This window comes from Argopecten irradians, chromosome 2 (genome assembly GCF_041381155.1).
Source record: "Argopecten irradians isolate NY chromosome 2, Ai_NY, whole genome shotgun sequence".
NCBI classification, from domain to species: Eukaryota; Metazoa; Mollusca; class Bivalvia; order Pectinida; family Pectinidae; genus Argopecten; species Argopecten irradians.
The window spans coordinates 63,462,703-63,481,022 of NC_091135.1; the positions used below are offsets into that span (position 1 = coordinate 63,462,703).

Genomic DNA, 18,320 nt, shown 5'->3' on the forward strand with positions numbered 1-18,320 from the left:
GACTGGCTTACCTTATAAACAAATAGGTATTCTCTGAGGAAAGCCCCTTGTTGGCTGGCTTACCTTATAAACAAATAGGTATTCTCTGAGGAAAGCCCCTTGTTGACTGGCTTACCTTATAAACAAATAGGTATTCTCTGAGGAAAGCCCCTTGTTGACTGGCTTACCTTATAAACAAATAGGTATTCTCTGAGGAAAGCCCCTTGTTGGCTGGCTTACCTTATAAACAAATAGGTATAATCTGAGGAAAGCCCCTTGTTGGCTGGCTTACCTTATAAACAAATAGGTATTCTCTGAGGAAAGCCCCTTGTTGACTGGCTTACCTTATAAACAAATAGGTATAATCTGAGGAAAGCCCCTTGTTGGCTGGCTTACCTTATAAACAAATAGGTATTCTCTGAGGAAAGCCACTTGTTGGATGGCTAACCTTATAAACAAATAGGTATTCTCTGAGGAAAGCCCCTTGTTGACTGGCTTACCTTATAAACAAATAGGTATTCTCTGAGGAAAGCCCCTTGTTGACTGGCTTACCTTATAAACAAATAGGTATTCTCTGAGGAAAGCCCCTTGTTGGCTGGCTTACCTTATAAACAAATAGGTATTCTCTGAGGAAAGCCACTTGTTGGATGGCTAACCTTATAAACAAATAGGTATTCTCTGAGGAAAGCCCCTTGTTGACTGGCTTACCTTATAAACAAATAGGTATTCTCTGAGGAAAGCCCCTTGTTGGCTGGCTTACCTTATAAACAAATAGGTATTCTCTGAGGAAAGCCCCTTGTTGGCTGGCTTACCTTGAACCTTGTAAACAAATAGGTATAATCTGAGGAAAGCCCCTTGTTGGCTGGCTTACCTTATAAACAAATAGGTATAATCTGAGGAAAGCCCCTTGTTGGCTGGCTTACCTTGTAAACAAATAGGTATAATCTGAGAAAACCCCCTTGTTGGCTGGCTTACCTTATAAACAAATAAGGAATAATCTGAGGAAAGCCCCTTGTTGGCTGGCTTACCTTATAAACAAATAGGTATAATCTGAGAAAAGCCCCTTGTTGGCTGGCTTACCTTATAAACAAATAGGTATTCTCTGAGGAAAGCCCCTTGTTGGCTGGCTTACCTTATAAACAAATAGGTATTCTCTGAGAAAAGCCCCTTGTTGGATGGCTAACCTTATAAACAAATAGGTATAATCTGAGGAAAGCCACTTGTTGGATGGCTTACCTTATAAACAAATAGGTATTCTCTGAGGAAAGCCCCTTGTTGACTGGCTTACCTTATAAACAAATAGGTATTCTCTGAGGAAAGCCCCTTGTTGGCTGGCTTACCTTATAAACAAATAGGTATTCTCTGAGGAAAGCCCCTTGTTGGCTGGCTTACCTTATAAACAAATAGGTATAATCTGAGGAAAGCCCCTTGTTGGCTGGCTTACCTTATAAACAAATAGGTATTCTCTGAGGAAAGCCCCTTGTTGACTGGCTTACCTTATAAACAAATAGGTATTCTCTGAGGAAAGCCCCTTGTTGACTGGCTTACCTTATAAACAAATAGGTATTCTCTGAGGAAAGCCCCTTGTTGGCTGGCTTACCTTATAAACAAATAGGTATTCTCTGAGGAAAGCCCCTTGTTGGCTGGCTTACCTTATAAACAAATAGGTATTCTCTGAGGAAAGCCCCTTGTTGGATGGCTTACCTTATAAACAAATAGGTATTCTCTGAGGAAAGCCCCTTGTTGGCTGGCTTGCCTTATAAACAAATAGGTATTCTCTGAGGAAAGCCACTTGTTGGATGGCTAACCTTATAAACAAATAGGTATTCTCTGAGGAAAGCCCCTTGTTGACTGGCTTACCTTATAAACAAATAGGTATTCTCTGAGGAAAGCCCCTTGTTGACTGGCTTACCTTATAAACAAATAGGTATTCTCTGAGAAAAGCCCCTTGTTGGCTGGCTTACCTTATAAACAAATAGGTATTCTCTGAGGAAAGCCCCTTGTTGGCTGGCTTACCTTATAAACAAATAGGTATTCTCTGAGGAAAGCCCCTTGTTGGCTGGCTTACCTTATAAACAAATAGGTATTCTCTGAGGAAAGCCCCTTGTTGGCTGGCTTACCTTATAAACAAATAGGTATTCTCTGAGGAAAGCCCCTTGTTGGCTGGCTTACCTTGTAAAACATATAGGTATAATCTGAGGAAAGCCCCTTGTTGGCTGGCTTACCTTATAAACAAATAGGTATAATCTGAGGAAAGCCCCTTGTTGGCTGGCTTACCTTGTAAACAAATAGGTATAATCTGAGAAAACCCCTTGTTGGCTGGCTTACCTTATAAACAAATAAGGAATAATCTGAGGAAAGCCCCTTGTTGGCTGGCTTACCTTATAAACAAATAGGTATAATCTGAGGAAAGCCCCTTGTTGGCTGGCTTACCTTATAAACAAATAGGTATAATCTGAGAAAAGCCCCTTGTTGGCTGGCTTACCTTATAAACAAATAGGTATAATCTGAGGAAAGCCCCTTGTTGGCTGGCTTACCTTATAAACAAATAGGTATTCTCTGAGGAAAGCCCCTTGTTGGATGGCTAACGTTATAAACAAATAGGTATAATCTGAGGAAAGCCCCTTGTTGGATGGCTTACCTTATAAACAAATAGGTATTCTCTGAGGAAAGCCCCTTGTTGACTGGCTTACCTTATAAACAAATAGATATTCTCTGAGGAAAGCCCCTTGTTGGCTGGCTTACGTTATAAACAAATAGGTATTCTCTGAGGAAAGCCCCTTGTTGACTGGCTTACCTTATAAACAAATAGGTATAATCTGAGGAAAGCCCCTTGTTGGATGGCTTACCTTATAAACAAATAGGTATTCTCTGAGGAAAGCCCCTTGTTGACTGGCTTACCTTATAAACAAATAGGTATTCTCTGAGGAAAGCCCCTTGTTGGCTGGCTTACCTTATAAACAAATAGGTATTCTCTGAGGAAAGCCACTTGTTGGCTGGCTTACCTTATAAACAAATAGGTATAATCTGAGGAAAGCCCCTTGTTGGCTGGCTTACCTTATAAACAAATAGGTATTCTCTGAGGAAAGCCCCTTGTTGGCTGGCTTACCTTATAAACAAATAGGTATTCTCTGAGGAAAGCCCCTTGTTGGATGGCTAACCTTATAAACAAATAGGTATAATCTGAGGAAAGCCACTTGTTGGATGGCTTACCTTATAAACAAATAGGTATTCTCTGAGGAAAGCCCCTTGTTGACTGGCTTACCTTATAAACAAATAGGTATTCTCTGAGGAAAGCCCCTTGTTGGATGGCTAACCTTATAAACAAATAGGTATAATCTGAGGAAAGCCACTTGTTGGATGGCTTACCTTATAAACAAATAGGTATTCTCTGAGGAAAGCCCATTGTTGGATGGCTAACCTTATAAACAAATAGGTATAATCTGAGGAAAGCCACTTGTTGGATGGCTTACCTTATAAACAAATAGGTATTCTCTGAGGAAAGCCCCTTGTTGGATGGCTTACCTTATAAACAAATAGGTATAATCTGAGGAAAGCCACTTGTTGGATGGCTTACCTTATAAACAAATAGGTATTCTCTGAGGAAAGCCCCTTGTTGGATGGCTAACCTTATAAACAAATAGGTATAATCTGAGGAAAGCCACTTGTTGGATGGCTTACCTTATAAACAAATAGGTATTCTCTGAGGAAAGCCCTTGTTGGATGGCTAACTTTAAACAAATAGTATAATCTGAGGAAAGCCACTTGTTGGCTGGCTTACCTTATAAACAAATAGGTATTCTCTGAGGAAAGCCCCTTGTTGGATGGCTAACCTTATAAACAAATAGGTATTCTCTGAGGAAAGCCACTTGTTGGCTGGCTTACCTTATAAACAAATAGGTATTCTCTGAGGAAAGCCCCTTGTTGGATGGCTTACCTTATAAACAAATAGGTATTCTCTGAGGAAAGCCCCTTGTTGGATGGCTTACCTTATAAACAAATAGGTATAATCTGAGGAAAGCCACTTGTTGGATGGCTTACCTTATAAACAAATAGGTATTCTCTGAGGAAAGCCCCTTGTTGGATGGCTAACCTTATAAACAAATAGGTATAATCTGAGCAGGGGTGTAAAAATCCACTAGCCCGACGCCCGGGGCTACCAAATTTTCAACTTGGGCTAGTGGAAATTTTAGCCATACTAGCCCGGGGCTAGTGACTTTTTTCAAAGATATTTCAAAACGAAAAACATCAATATTAAGTCATAATAACACTTTAAAACATTGCAATTCTATGTAATATTAGTATCAAACTTTAAATCTTAATCTGGAATCATGTTGTCTAATTTGTTGACGACTGTAGATCTCCCGATCACCACAGTGTATATAGTGATGCATAGCATTTCATGTGAAAGTTACGTAATTTGCAACTCAAGTTCTAGACAAACAATATACAAACCATCAAATAAGTCATCTCAGCTATCAGATCAGTAAATTTTAATAGTTACAAAAACGATGTTAAAGAACTGGAATCTATTCCTCAAAAAGTCGGCAGCAAAGCCATTCCTGCAGCAGGCAGCCATATTTGTTATGGTTATTCTAATATCCGGGTCAAAGGTCGGGAATCCAGATTCCGGTTTCAGGATTAAAAAAAAATCTAAAAATTATGTTCTAGAAATATCACAGATCAAAGATTTTCTTGATGTTTATTTGAATTTAAATAAAAAAGTAGATGCAAATAATAAAAAAACTCACTCAATTAAAGAATATTTGAATTTATACAGTGTAAAAAATACTGGCCCTATTATAAATTTTCTAAAAAATTTTGGGGCTGGGCTAGTAGATATTTAGGCCGGGCTAGTGAAATTTTGGTGTCTACTAGCCCTGGGCTAGTGCTTTGAAATAAAATTTTACACCCCTGCTGAGGAAAGCCCCTTGTTGACTGGCTTACCTTATAAACAAATAGATATTCTCTGAGGAAAGCCCCTTGTTGGATGGCTAACCTTATAAACAAATAGGTATTCTCTGAGGAAAGCCCCTTGTTGACTGGCTTACCTTATAAACAAATAGGTATTCTCTGAGGAAAGCCCCTTGTTGGATGGCTAACCTTATAAACAAATAGGTATAATCTGAGGAAAGCCCCTTGTTGGCTGGCTTACCTTATAAACAAATAGGTATTCTCTGAGGAAAGCCCCTTGTTGGATGGCTAACCTTATAAACAAATAGGTATAATCTGAGGAAAGCCACTTGTTAACTGGCTTACCTTATAAACAAATAGGTATTATCTGAGGAAAGCCCCTTGTTGGATGGCTTACCTTATAAACAAATAGGTATTCTCTGAGGAAAGCCCCTTGTTGGATGGCTAACCTTATAAACAAATAGGTATAATCTGAGGAAAGCCCCTTGTTGGCTGGCTTACCTTATAAACAAATAGGTATTCTCTGAGGAAAGCCCCTTGTTGGATGGCTAACCTTATAAACAAATAGGTATAATATGAGGAAAGCCCCTTGTTGGCTGGCTTACCTTATAAACAAATAGGTATAATCTGAGGAAAGCCCCTTGTTGACTGGCTTACCTTATAAACAAATAGGTATTCTCTGAAGAAAGCCCCTTGTTGGCTGGCTTACCTTATAAACAAATAGGTATTCTCTGAGGAAAGCCCCTTGTTGACTGGCTATCTGTTTACTATTCTCTGTAAGAAGATGTTTGAAGGCAGCTGTGGCATTCTCTAACTGTTTCAGATTAAAGGATTGACGTCCAAGTGTGAAGTTGATGTGATCCTTTGAAAAAAATAATCATAATTATAGAAGTTTAATTAACTACATTGGCAACGTTCTACACTAAGTAGAATTAACTTCTAATCCAGAAAACTATTTATCTCTTAGACACTTTCATGGATAATTTCCTATTGAGGATTTTTGAATATTCTTAATGTTATTTCAAAATAGCACATCAGGAAATTTAAAACACTAGATTCCCTATTCTGAATAATTTCATTTTACCTCTGCCAGCGACCAGTTCTTGCCTTTGTACACTTGCAAAGCTTGGGAATAAGCCCGTAAAGCATGCTTTCGCTGCAAGAAAACAATACAGAAATTAGTTAAATAAAGTGACTTAGTATATAATCAAGTCAAATTCAGCAATATTTATATCACAAGTCTATTCTATTAGAGGTTTGGGAATGAAACTGATGGTACATATACAGATCACAATACCCCACCAAATCACATTTTACTCATTAACAAGTACACCAGGTGTCGTATGGCTGAAGACGAGGGGAGAGATATAAGGCAATATGTTACCTGAGCGGCCTTACTGTAGCGATGACCAGCTAGGATCATATGGAAGGAGTACTTGCGGACCTTGGGAGTCTCCATGTTAATGTAACAGTGGGCAGCCTGCTCCAGTAGTAAGGCGCTTCTCAGGTCCGAGTCCTGGACAACACAATCATCTTATAAATCAACACATCCTAGGATACTTATTAAAAGGACATAATCATTAATACCATAATGTTATTAGCTTCTGTTTGACACAGTTTATAGTCAGCGACTTTAAAATCAAAGATATTAAACAAATACTATTATCAAACTCATTTAGAAATGCAAGGAAATGATATATAAATATCAGAAAACTTATTTACAAAGAAATTTCCAAACCTGCATATCATAAGATGTCTTATTCAATATTATAACAAGAGATCCCAGAGGGATCTTGACGTCCAACAAAGATTGATCTATGTCTGACAAATGAAAAAGGGATCTTTTCTCTGCTTTTCAAACTTAATTTTTTTTTTTCTGCTTTTCAAACTTAAATTTCTTTTTTTCCTGCTTTTCAAACTTAAAACTTCTTTTTTCTGCTTTTCAAACTTTAAACTATCAAAATCCAAGATGGTAGTGGGCCATCTTGTTGACCGGTTGGTCCCAAAATGCAATAGGCAGAGCTAGGGCCCTAAGAGAAACTACATGAAAATTTGAGAACGACTTTCTGAGAAATAGTGGTAACAAACTTTAACTATCAAAATCCAAGATGGTTGCCTGGTAGCCATCTTGTTTACCGACTTTCTGAGAAAAGCATTGTTTACGGACGGATCACGGACCACGGACGACAGACCACAGACAAAAGGCGATTTGAATAGCCCAGGGCTATAAATCTAACAAAACTAATCTGGAGGAGGATTGTTGATGCTGTATAGAGTGTGAGTTACGGTGTGTGATGTATGTGGAGAGCTGATGTGTGAGGTATGGTGTAAAGACGTCACCTCGCTTGTCAGCTTGATAAACTGTAAGGCTGCTTCATTATACATTCCTTTACTTTTCAAGGCCTCACTACTGACCAGGGTCGCTCGCGCTGCATATAACGGGTTCCTGTAACATACACATCAATATGGTGACAATCTGGACATATTGCTGAAATATTTGATACATCAACTGTGACAACTGAAGCACTGCAGTCAACTACCAACTACTTTGAGTTCAAATCTTTATTAAATGTGGACTAAAAATATGGATACCATATAGTATTTTTTTATCTGCATATTCATTTGTGTGTGAAAGGTCTATATGTGGTCCCATCACTTTTATCACTTTTTCACTACACAGAAAGGTTGTGTAATGTTGACTTACTTGCATGATTGTAAGTAGGTAGTGATGGCTGACTCCATGTAATGAGAGGGGTATTTCTGTGAGCTCACTGGTCCCTGCATGAACACTGATAAACTGGCCATCTCCTGTGGATGTAACATTCTATAATTTATTTAGCTGAGAAATTTATATCTGGCCCGGTCAGCTATATCGTAGATATTTCAAGTGTAGCACCACTACTGTAATGCCACAGGTAATTTTGACATCAAAGTCAATACATGATGTCACATAATGGAAAATTGCCTATATTTCTAAAGGTCCCTGGCCAATCACATAATTGAAAATTGTTTAATAAATTTCATATTGCATAGCCACTCATATAACAATATGTTTGTATTGATTTTTTGAAATTTTTAATACCATTTAATGTGGACATTTTCTCCAAGATTCACTAAGAGATGCATCTTTTGATCATTATATGACATCACATATGAACATGGCAGTTGTATATCAAATAGAAAACAGTCGTTCATGTGTGCAATGTGCTTGCCTGTTTAAGTATTCTGCATTGTGAATGCAAGTACTGCAAACACAAACTAAAACTATGGATACAGTTGCCAAAAAAAAGGAGTTTTTTCCCTTCAAACACTGAATTTTTGGTGATTTACTTCAAAAACATGTAATTATGCAATATAATTTCATATTCATCTCTAGAGAAAAAATTATTTGCCTATTATTCTGAATTTTTATGGATCTGACAATATCAGCCAATCCAACTGCACCACCATGTCAGCAGGAAACGCCTCTACATACCAGGGCACCTGCTGTGTGCAGCCATGCATGATCATTGTTGAAGTCACGCTTGGCTGTGTGATAGGTCTGGTAGGCAAAGTCATACATCTGGAAGAGGAAGGCTAAGTCTGCCAGTCGTCGCATTTGTAGTTCTGGGGCTTCCTGAGAGTATCTATAACAACACACAATATAGGTACTGTTAGTAACACAAGACTATTTCACTAAGACTTATTGTATTACATATCTGTCGGTCCCCTGTATACTTACACTTCACTAAGACTTATTGTATTACATATCTGTTGTTCCCCTGTATACTTACACTTCACTAAGACTTATTGTATTACATATCTGTCGTTCCCCTGTATACTTACACTTCACTAAGACTTATCTAATTACATACTTATTGTTCCCCTGTATACTTACACTTCACTAAGACTTATTGTATTACATATCTGTTGTTCCCCTGTATACTTACACTTCACTAAGACTTATCTAATTACATACTTATTGTTCCCCTGTATACTTACACTTCACTAAGACTTATTGTATTACATATCTGTCGTTCCCCTGTATACTTACACTTCACTAAGACTAATTGTATTACATACTTATTGTTCCCCTGTATACTTACACTTCACTAAGACTTATCTAATTACATACTTGTCGTTCCCCTGTATACTTACACTTCACTAAGACTTATTGTATTACATATCTGTCGTTCCCCAGTATACTTACACTTCACTAAGACTTATTTTATTACATACTTATTGTTCCCCTGTATACTTACACTTCACTAAGACGTATTTTATTACATATCTGTCGTTCCCCTGTATACTTACACTTCACTAAGACTTATCTTATTACATATCTGTTGTTCCCCTGTATACTTACACTTCACTAAGACTAATTGTATTACATATCTGTCGGTCCCCTGTATACTTACACTTCACTAAGACTTATTGTATTACATATCTGTCGTTCCCCTGTATACTTTCACTTCACTAAGACTTATCTTATTACATATCTGTGTTCCCCTGTATACTTACACTTCACTAAGACTATCTTATTACATATTTTTGTTCCCTGTATACTTACACTTCACTAAGACTTATTTATTACATATCTGTTGTTCCCCTGTATACTTACACTTCACTAAGACTTATTTTATTACATATCTGTTGTTCCCCTGTATACTTACACTTCACTAAGTATTACATACTGTGTTCCCCTGTATATAAGACTTATTTATTACATATCTGTGTTCCCCTGTATACTTACACTTCACTAAGACTTCCTTATTACATACTGTTGTTCCCCTGTATACTTACACTTCACTAAGACTAATTGTATTACATATCTGTTGTTCCCCTGTATACTTACACTTCACTAAGACTAATTGTATTACATATCTGTCGTTCCCCTGTATACTTACACTTCACTAAGACTTATCTAATTACATATCTGTCGTTCCCCTGTATACTTACACTTCACTAAGACTTATCTTATTACATATCTGTTGTTCCCCTGTATACTTACACTTCACTAAGACTTATCTTATTACATATCTGTTGTTCCCCTGTATACTTACACTTCACTAAGACTTATCTTATTACATATCTGTTGTTCCCCTGTATACTTACACTTCACTAAGACTAATTGTATTACATATCTGTTGTTCCCCTGTATACTTACACTTCACTAAGACTTATCTTATTACATATCTGTTGTTCCCCTGTATACTTACACTTCACTAAGACTAATTGTATTACATACTTGTGTTCCCCTGTATACTTACACTTCACTAAGACTTATTTATTACATACTGTTGTTCCCCTGTTACTTAACTTACTAAGACTATTTTTACTATTGTTGTTCCCCTGTATACTTACACTTCACTAAGACTTATATTACATACTGTTGTTCCCTGTTACTACACTTCACTAAGACTTATTTATTACATACTGTTGTTCCCCTGTATACTTACACTTCACTAAGACTAATTGTATTACATATCTGTTGTTCCCCTGTATACTTACACTTCACTAAGACTACTAATTGTATTACATACTTGTCGTTCCCCTGTATTTTTTACACTTCACTAAGACTTATTTCATTACATACTTGTTGTTCCCCTGTATACTTACACTTCACTAAGACTAATTGTATTACATATCTGTCGTTCCCCTGTATACTTACACTTCACTAAGACTAATTGTATTACATATCTGTCGTTCCCCTGTATACTTACACTTCACTAAGACTATTATTACATATTGTGTCCCCTGTATACTTACACATTTATTACATATCTGTCGTCCCTGTATACTTACACTTCACTAAGAATTGTATTACATATCTGTCGTTCCCCTGTATACTTACACTTCATTAAGACTAATTGTATTACATATCTGTCGGTCCCCTGTATACTTACACTTCACTAAGACTAATTGTATTACATATCTGTCGTTCCCCTGTATACTTACACTTCACTAAGACTAATTGTATTACATATCTGTCGGTCCCCTGTATACTTACACTTCACTAAGACTTATTTCATTACATACTTGTTGTTCCCCTGTATACTTACACTTCACTAAGACTAATTGTATTACATATCTGTCGTTCCCCTGTATACTTACACTTCACTAAGACTAATTGTATTACATATCTGTTGTTCCCCTGTATACTTACACTTCACTAAGACTTATTGTATTACATATCTGTTGTTCCCCTGTATACTTACACTTCATTAAGACTTATCTAATTACATATCTGTCGGTCCCCTGTATACTTACACTTCACTAAGACTAATTGTATTACATATCTGTTGTTCCCCTGTATACTTACACTTCACTAAGACTTATCTAATTACATACTTATTGTTCCCCTGTATACTTACACTTCACTAAGACTTATTTCATTACATATCTGTCGTTCCCCTGTATACTTACACCACGGTAGTGTTCTGGTTGGTTGCTGCAGCCTTCTCTGTTGCTTTGTTGCCTCCAAACCATTTCTTTGTTACACTGAATATTGACCGAGGAATACCTTTCCTAGAGGTCAACTGAAACAAATGAGATGTGTCATCATGCTAATCATGTTTATTAATATCATTATATGATACTGCTTCTATCAGCACTTGTATGGTCTTTGTAAAGGCATATTTACACTATTATCTACAATATTGGTTGTGAGCATGATATGGGAAACGCATCGACTTGATCTATCAGGAGCCACTTCTATCTTGTAGTAGGTCTGTATTAAGATATAAATGCCTCTTCTTTATATACCAATGTAAGATGTTACCTAATTAACATACCGTATTTTACGGACAATAAACCGCACCTGTGTATAAGCCGCAGAGGCCTTTTTTACGATTTTTTCAGGTTTTGTACACGTATAAAACGCACCTTATATAAGCCGAAACTAAAAGTTAAGCCCATGCACCCACGTAACCATCTGTGTATACGATCGATCTCTATTGAAGTACGGTAATGCTTATCGATCGTTTAGAATCACGAAAACTGTCTGTAAACTTGTACTGTAAATACATAACAAATAAAATTCACTATGATGTAAATATCTTTAGCAAAATGGACTTGAACATGTTTCTGTTCGTTGTTTAATGTTTAACGTTATTCTGCCATTACATAAAACTACTTGTGTGTAAACAAACATGGCGGCTGTACGAATTCACGCTTACTCTCTCTCATATTTTCAGTATGCATATGATTTTATTTTATCTCTATTTTGATATATTTCGTGTATTTATTATATTGATGTGTAAAGGATTACTGTATTATTAATGCTTGCATCATTAGCCTAAAACTGACTTCGTTTAGAGTCTTAATTTTGTAAACTTCCGGCTATTAATTCGTGGTGTTTGCCGCTCAAGAGATCAATTAAATGATTTTATTATGACTGTGCGATGTTTTACACACGGTATAGTGTTCTAAATTACATGTGATTTACGTGTATAAACTTGATTGCTGATTATTTCATTAAAATCACGGCGACAGGGTTCCGGGAAATTCCCCTGTTGGCCGACATATGTGAAACATGTGTGCGAGTTCATGCTTACTCTCGCTCATATTTTAGTACGCCGGTAAAATACTTTATCAGTAACGTCATGCATAGGAATGGATTATATTTCTTTTTTGATATATTTTGTGTATTAAATATATCTTTGTGTAAAGAGTTACTGTATCAATCGACTTCGTTTAGAGTGTTAGGTATCCCATGATGCAATTCACCAAAGACTTAGATTTGTAAACTTCCGGATTATGACCTCGTGGTGTTTGCCGCTGCAGTGATCGATTAAATGATGTTTTATAGACTGTTTGATGCTTATAACATCGCTATAATGTTCTATATAACATGTAAAACACGCGAATAAATTTGATTGTTGATTATTTGATTGAAATCACAGCGACAGGATTCCAAGAAACACACATGTTGACTGAGTGCAACACATGTGTAAGTTAGCAGTCACTCAGAAGATCATTTTCTTGCTGTCTGCGGACATTTCTTACACACATAATATTTAAATGATATATTTAACTTATTGTTTGATATTTGATGATTTTTGACGTTTTAGTTATAATTTTCTTGGTAACAATCCTGCAGCAAATCGATAACGAAATCAGTCCGCCATTGTGTTGTGACTCGAAACAACCACGCTTCAGTCGGTCGATTTTCTGTGAACTAAACAATTTTACGATTGAACATGTATCTGGTACGTTATTATTTTTATCTTCATTATATTTTCATCTCATATAATATATCGTTTAAACACTTTTACAGCGATTTATTCGATGTATAACTTTACTAAACAGCCATTGTGTTGTGATTGTAAACACTTGAATTAAACAATTTTACGAATGAACATGTATCTGATACGTAATTATTTTCATCTTTAATATATTTTCATTGCATATTTTATCTTTTAAACACTTTTACAGTGATTTTTTCGATGTATAACTTAACAAAACTGGCGAGTAAAACTTTCGATTTTTCACATGTGAATCATGACGTAATAATGCAAAAACATCGTCTGATTTGGTTTTCGTCCACGGATAAGCCGCACTGGTGTATAAGCCGCACTCCCGATTTTCAGGGGGAAAAGTCGCGGCTTATACTTTGGAAAATACGGTAACCAGATGTGACAAACATTCTAGGCCATTATCCTCCTTTTTCCTATAGCAATGAATAAATAAGCAAGAAGATGTTGAAAGAAACAGTATTTTTCTAATACTTTAAGTCCTAAAAACAAACCTGGTCATTGAGAAGCCTCATGGACATCTCAGCCCAGGGGATGAGAGCTCGCACACTAAACTCGTGTATAAATATTCTTAGTCTATCATGGTCACTGGTGGTTAAGCACATGCCATGTCCTCGCACTTTTTTATCCGGAGTTGTCTGCACTTTTGTACCGTTTCCTGTGTGATTGGTTTCCATGGGAATGGTTTCGTCTGGTGACAACCGCTCCTCTACATGGTTTATTGAATTGGTGGAGTGGTCCAAAGCCAGAGGGTGGTCGAACATGTCGCTGTCGCCACCGGAACCAGAAGAAGCAGCTGTGAGGTAAATAGAACATTTATTTATCATAAGCCTTTGGTTCAGTCAATATGGTATTAAATTGACCTTGTGGAATTGCATTACATTCAATATTTTCTGAATTTTATTTGGTTGATCAGACACTATTATGACCAATTGGTCCTACTTTATGACCAGTTAATTAGGAATGTGGAATTCAGGACACCAATAATAGCACTAACACTTGCTAAATTAGATTAATAATTGACTAAGTGCCTCTTTTAGGATGAAAGGGGTAATCACCATTATAACTCATTTGAGTGGTACCATATTTATTCAAATCAAAGCTGGACATATCAAACCTTCGAGTGCTTCAGATGCGGACTCGACTAGCAAACTGTCAGTAAGTGAGGATGATTCTAACGTTCCCTCTGACACCTTTCCAGGAAAAGCTACACCATCGTCGGTGCCATTCCCCATAGATACATCATAGTCTGCACCTTCCTGTAAAACAGATGATCTAACTTTGAAAAACTGCAGCCTCTGACCTTCTTTAGTTGTGTCTTTTAGTGTAGATTAATTCTAGTTATGTACACAAGTGTTCAGCAAAGATTTATCGCACATCCAGTCAAGAGACCATACCTTTAGTGCTTGGAATGGTGATAACACTATTATACAGTTATTTCTTTCATACCTATGGGTGTAATACTGGCTGGTCTAGGGCAATACACTCATGCCGCCTGAGGCTGTATTGCATGGCTATCCATGCAATAACGCCTCGTGACATCACGGCTTCAAGTTTTATTTCCTCGGTAAAATTTTTAAATTTTTTCACAAACTTGACTGTTTTTACTATAAAAGATGCAAACAACAGAATTTTTGTTGAAAATATCACGTGTATGAAAAATTGACTTTCAGCCGTGGATTTCTTCGAATTTATTTCAAAATGGCGTGATACTATAGTTGTAAAATTGCAATAAAACGTCGAGGTATGAAAGAAAAATGCTCTTTCATAAGTGGATATGAAAAGCCTCGGGTTTTACTACATTTTGCGACCCTCGGGTAGAATATCCCTATCCTTCATATCCACATATGAAAGAGTCTTATAGTATTCATAAAGCAATATTTTTGTGTTTTTATATTCATCATTTTATTACCATAGTAACCATAAAAATAATGAACATTTCTACACAACAAAAAATCAGGATATACCTGTTAGAGTATTGGTTATATTAAGAGAATATCTCTTTGTTAGCTCGAAGATGTAGTCCACAATTACAGCTGCAACCACCAATATTGTAATGATGATGTGTCATCATTACTATTGTAGTTATAACTCATCTAACAACTTTTTCCTGTCAATTAAGGCTTGGAACAAGTACAAGTTCATATCATATTACCAACAACATTCAAGATGTCAAATAAAACTTATTTTTCATCAATTGTGTTCCATGAAAAGTGTCTGGTGTTGTGCTAAAAGTAAGTGGTCATATATAGTGTCAAAATAAAATGGATTTTAGGTATCTAGTTAAAATACTAAAAATAACCAGAAATATACCATATCTGAATAGTATCCAAACATTCAGGAGTGAATCCATCAATCCAATTAATTCTCAAATATGATGAACATAAAAATGAAAATAGAATAATATAACCCATAAAATTACATTGAAATGGGAAGAGTTAAACAAGAGGCCCAGAGGGCCTGTATCGCTCACCTGGTTTGTAATGCCTAGTAATGTTCTGAATACAGGTTCACTGTTTCTTTTCTGAAGGAATTTGAATATTTACCTCTAATTCCCCTATTGGGCCCCACTCTTTCTGCTCCATCGGGTCAGAGCCAAAATTTATATGAATTCTGTTAACCCCAAGGATGTTTCAGGGCCAAATTTGGTTAAAATCCAAGCAGAACTATATGACTAGTAGCGATTTATAGAATTTACCGCTTTTTCCCATATTGGGCCCTGCCCCTCCTGCCCCCGGGTGTCAGAGCCAAAATTTATACAAACTATATTCCCCTTCCCCCAAGGATGTTTCTGGCCAAATTTGGTTACAATCCATGCAGAACTCTAGGACAAGTAGCGATTTATAGGATTTACCTCTATTTCCCCTATTGGGCCTCACCTCTCTTGCCCCCAGGGGATCAGAGCCAAAATTTATACAAGTTCTGTTCCCCTTCCCCCAAGGATGTTTCTGGTTAAATTTGGTTACAATCCATGTAGAACTCTATGATAAGTAGCGATTTATAAGATTACCTCTATTTCCCCTATTGGGCCCTGCCCCTCCTGCCCCCGGAGGGTCAGAGCCAAAATTTATACAAGTTCTGTTCCCCTTTCGCCAAGGATGTTTGTGGCCAAATTTGGTTACAATCCATGCAGAACTCTAGGTCAAGTAGCGATTTATAGGATTTACCTCTATTCCCCCTATTGGGCCCCGCCCCTCCCGCCCCTCCCACCCCCAGGGGGTCAGAACCAAAATTTATACAAGTTCTGTTCCCCTTCCCCCAAGGATGTTTTTGGCCAAATTTAATTACAATCCATGCAGAACTCTTGGACAAGTAGCGATTTATAGGATTTACCTCTATATCTCCTATTGGGCCCCGTCCCTCCTGCCCCCGGGGGGTCAGAGCCAAAATTTATACAAGTTCTTTCCCCCTTCCCCCAAGGATGTTTGTGGCCAAATTTGGTTACATTCCATTCAGAACTCTATGACTAGTAGCGATTTAAAGGATTTACCTCTATTTCCCCTATTGGGCCCCGCCCCTCCTGCCCCCGGGGGGTCAGAGCCAAAATTTATACAAGTTCTGTTCCCCCTCCCCCAAGGATGTTTGTGGCCAAATTTGGTTACAATCCATGCAGAACTCTATGACTAGTAGCGATTTAAAGGAAATGTTGACGGATAGACGGACGACGGACGGACGATGGACGCCGCGCCATGACATAAGCTCAGTGGCCCTTGGGGCCAGGTTAGCTAAAAATCTGACAATTCTTACTACTGAATATTACATGAATTATTTACATACTTGTAGACAGTGGTAGAGGTCTAGGATATGACTGGGGGAAAACAAAATATACACATCTCTCTGATTCTAAAATCAATTAACCTGTTATTAACCCACAAAATGATAACATACATGTATACTATGCCAGAAATTTGTTGTACTTTGTAAGAATCATTTGAATTTTTGTAGGAGACCAACATTATGCTTCCACTTCTCTATAATATAAATTGGTTTTTATTTTTCTAATATTTATGATTTAGTCTTTAGTTAAAGAGACAATTCAATGAGGCTAATTCTATAAGCAAAGGATGACATAAATGTATTGTTCTACATTCCTTATGAAACATATACAGTACCTGAACCGTTTAACGTTCCAAAATTTGCGTTTCGTTTGCGTTTGCGTTATTTCCGTTAGCTATCGTTAATCGTTATCGTTTGCGTTAGCAATCGTTAATCGTTAGTTGCGTTTACAATCGTTTGCGTTACAAATTGTTTGCGTTAATCGTTAGCAAGACCCACTTTCGCTAACGTTAACCACTAAAAATAGAACCAAATGCCGGTGAGACGCTTTGACGATCCGGATCTAATGTTCATTTTGATCTCCTAAGATATTACGTTTACCGCTTCATGTAGAAGCGATCATCATAACATCTATGAAATAAAAAAATGAATAAAGTGTATTGTACAGCATTTTACATCTCTTTTGGATGTATATATGTTTGTTAGAAGTGGTTGAAATGAAAATATGTACAGTTATTAAGACAAGATCGCATACATGACGCTCCTATCTGTGAAAACATTCTGAAATACTTGTATTTAAATGACATTTCAAAACTAAATGTGATTTTCACTTTTTTTATTATTATTATCAGAAAGATACATCATTTATGTTTGTTTTTACTATGATTTCTGCGAAAGCAATTCAAACATTAAAGAAACTGTCTTACAGAATATTAATGTCAAAAGCATTTTTAGAAAGAATCCACGACAACTAAAAATTTACACTAGAAAATAGCTAAAACAGGTAATAACAAGAGGCCCAGAGGGCCTGTATCGCTCACCTGGTTTATAATGCCAAGTAATGTTCTGAATACAGGTTCATTGTTTCTTTTCTGAAGGAATTTTAATATTAACCTCTAAGTACCCTATTGGGCCCCAACTGTCCTGCCCCTGGGGGGCCAGAGCCAAAATTTATACAAGTTCTGTTCCCCTTTCACAAAGGACATTTGTGTCCAAATTTGGTTACAATCCATTCAGAAATCTATGACAAGTAGCGATTTAAAGGATTTACCTCTATTTCCCCTATTGGGCCTCGCCCCTCCTGCCTCTGGGGGATCAGAGCCAAAACTTATACAAGTTCTGTTCCTCTTCCCCCAAGGATGTTTGTGGCCAAATTTGGTTACAATCCATGCAGAACTCTATGACTAGTAGCAATTT

General features: G+C 36.9%; 1 protein-coding gene across 3 annotated transcripts in view; it reads right to left on the reverse strand.

The window, feature by feature from the left end:
• LOC138316206 (trafficking protein particle complex subunit 8-like) overlaps window positions 1–18,320 on the reverse strand; it is a 59,752-nt gene that overhangs the window by 25,792 nt on the left and 15,640 nt on the right. For all 3 annotated transcript variants that reach the window (XM_069257787.1, XM_069257784.1, XM_069257785.1), the window contains 9 exons: window positions 14,245–14,386; window positions 13,622–13,923; window positions 11,299–11,411; window positions 8,369–8,519; window positions 7,598–7,701; window positions 7,234–7,339; window positions 6,278–6,409; window positions 5,978–6,049; window positions 5,603–5,755 (listed from right to left, as the gene is read on the reverse strand). In XM_069257787.1, the coding sequence (XP_069113888.1) occupies window positions 5,603–5,755; window positions 5,978–6,049; window positions 6,278–6,409; window positions 7,234–7,339; window positions 7,598–7,701; window positions 8,369–8,519; window positions 11,299–11,411; window positions 13,622–13,923; window positions 14,245–14,386 (1,275 nt within the window). The remainder of the gene's footprint in view (window positions 1–5,602; window positions 5,756–5,977; window positions 6,050–6,277; window positions 6,410–7,233; window positions 7,340–7,597; window positions 7,702–8,368; window positions 8,520–11,298; window positions 11,412–13,621; window positions 13,924–14,244; window positions 14,387–18,320) is intronic.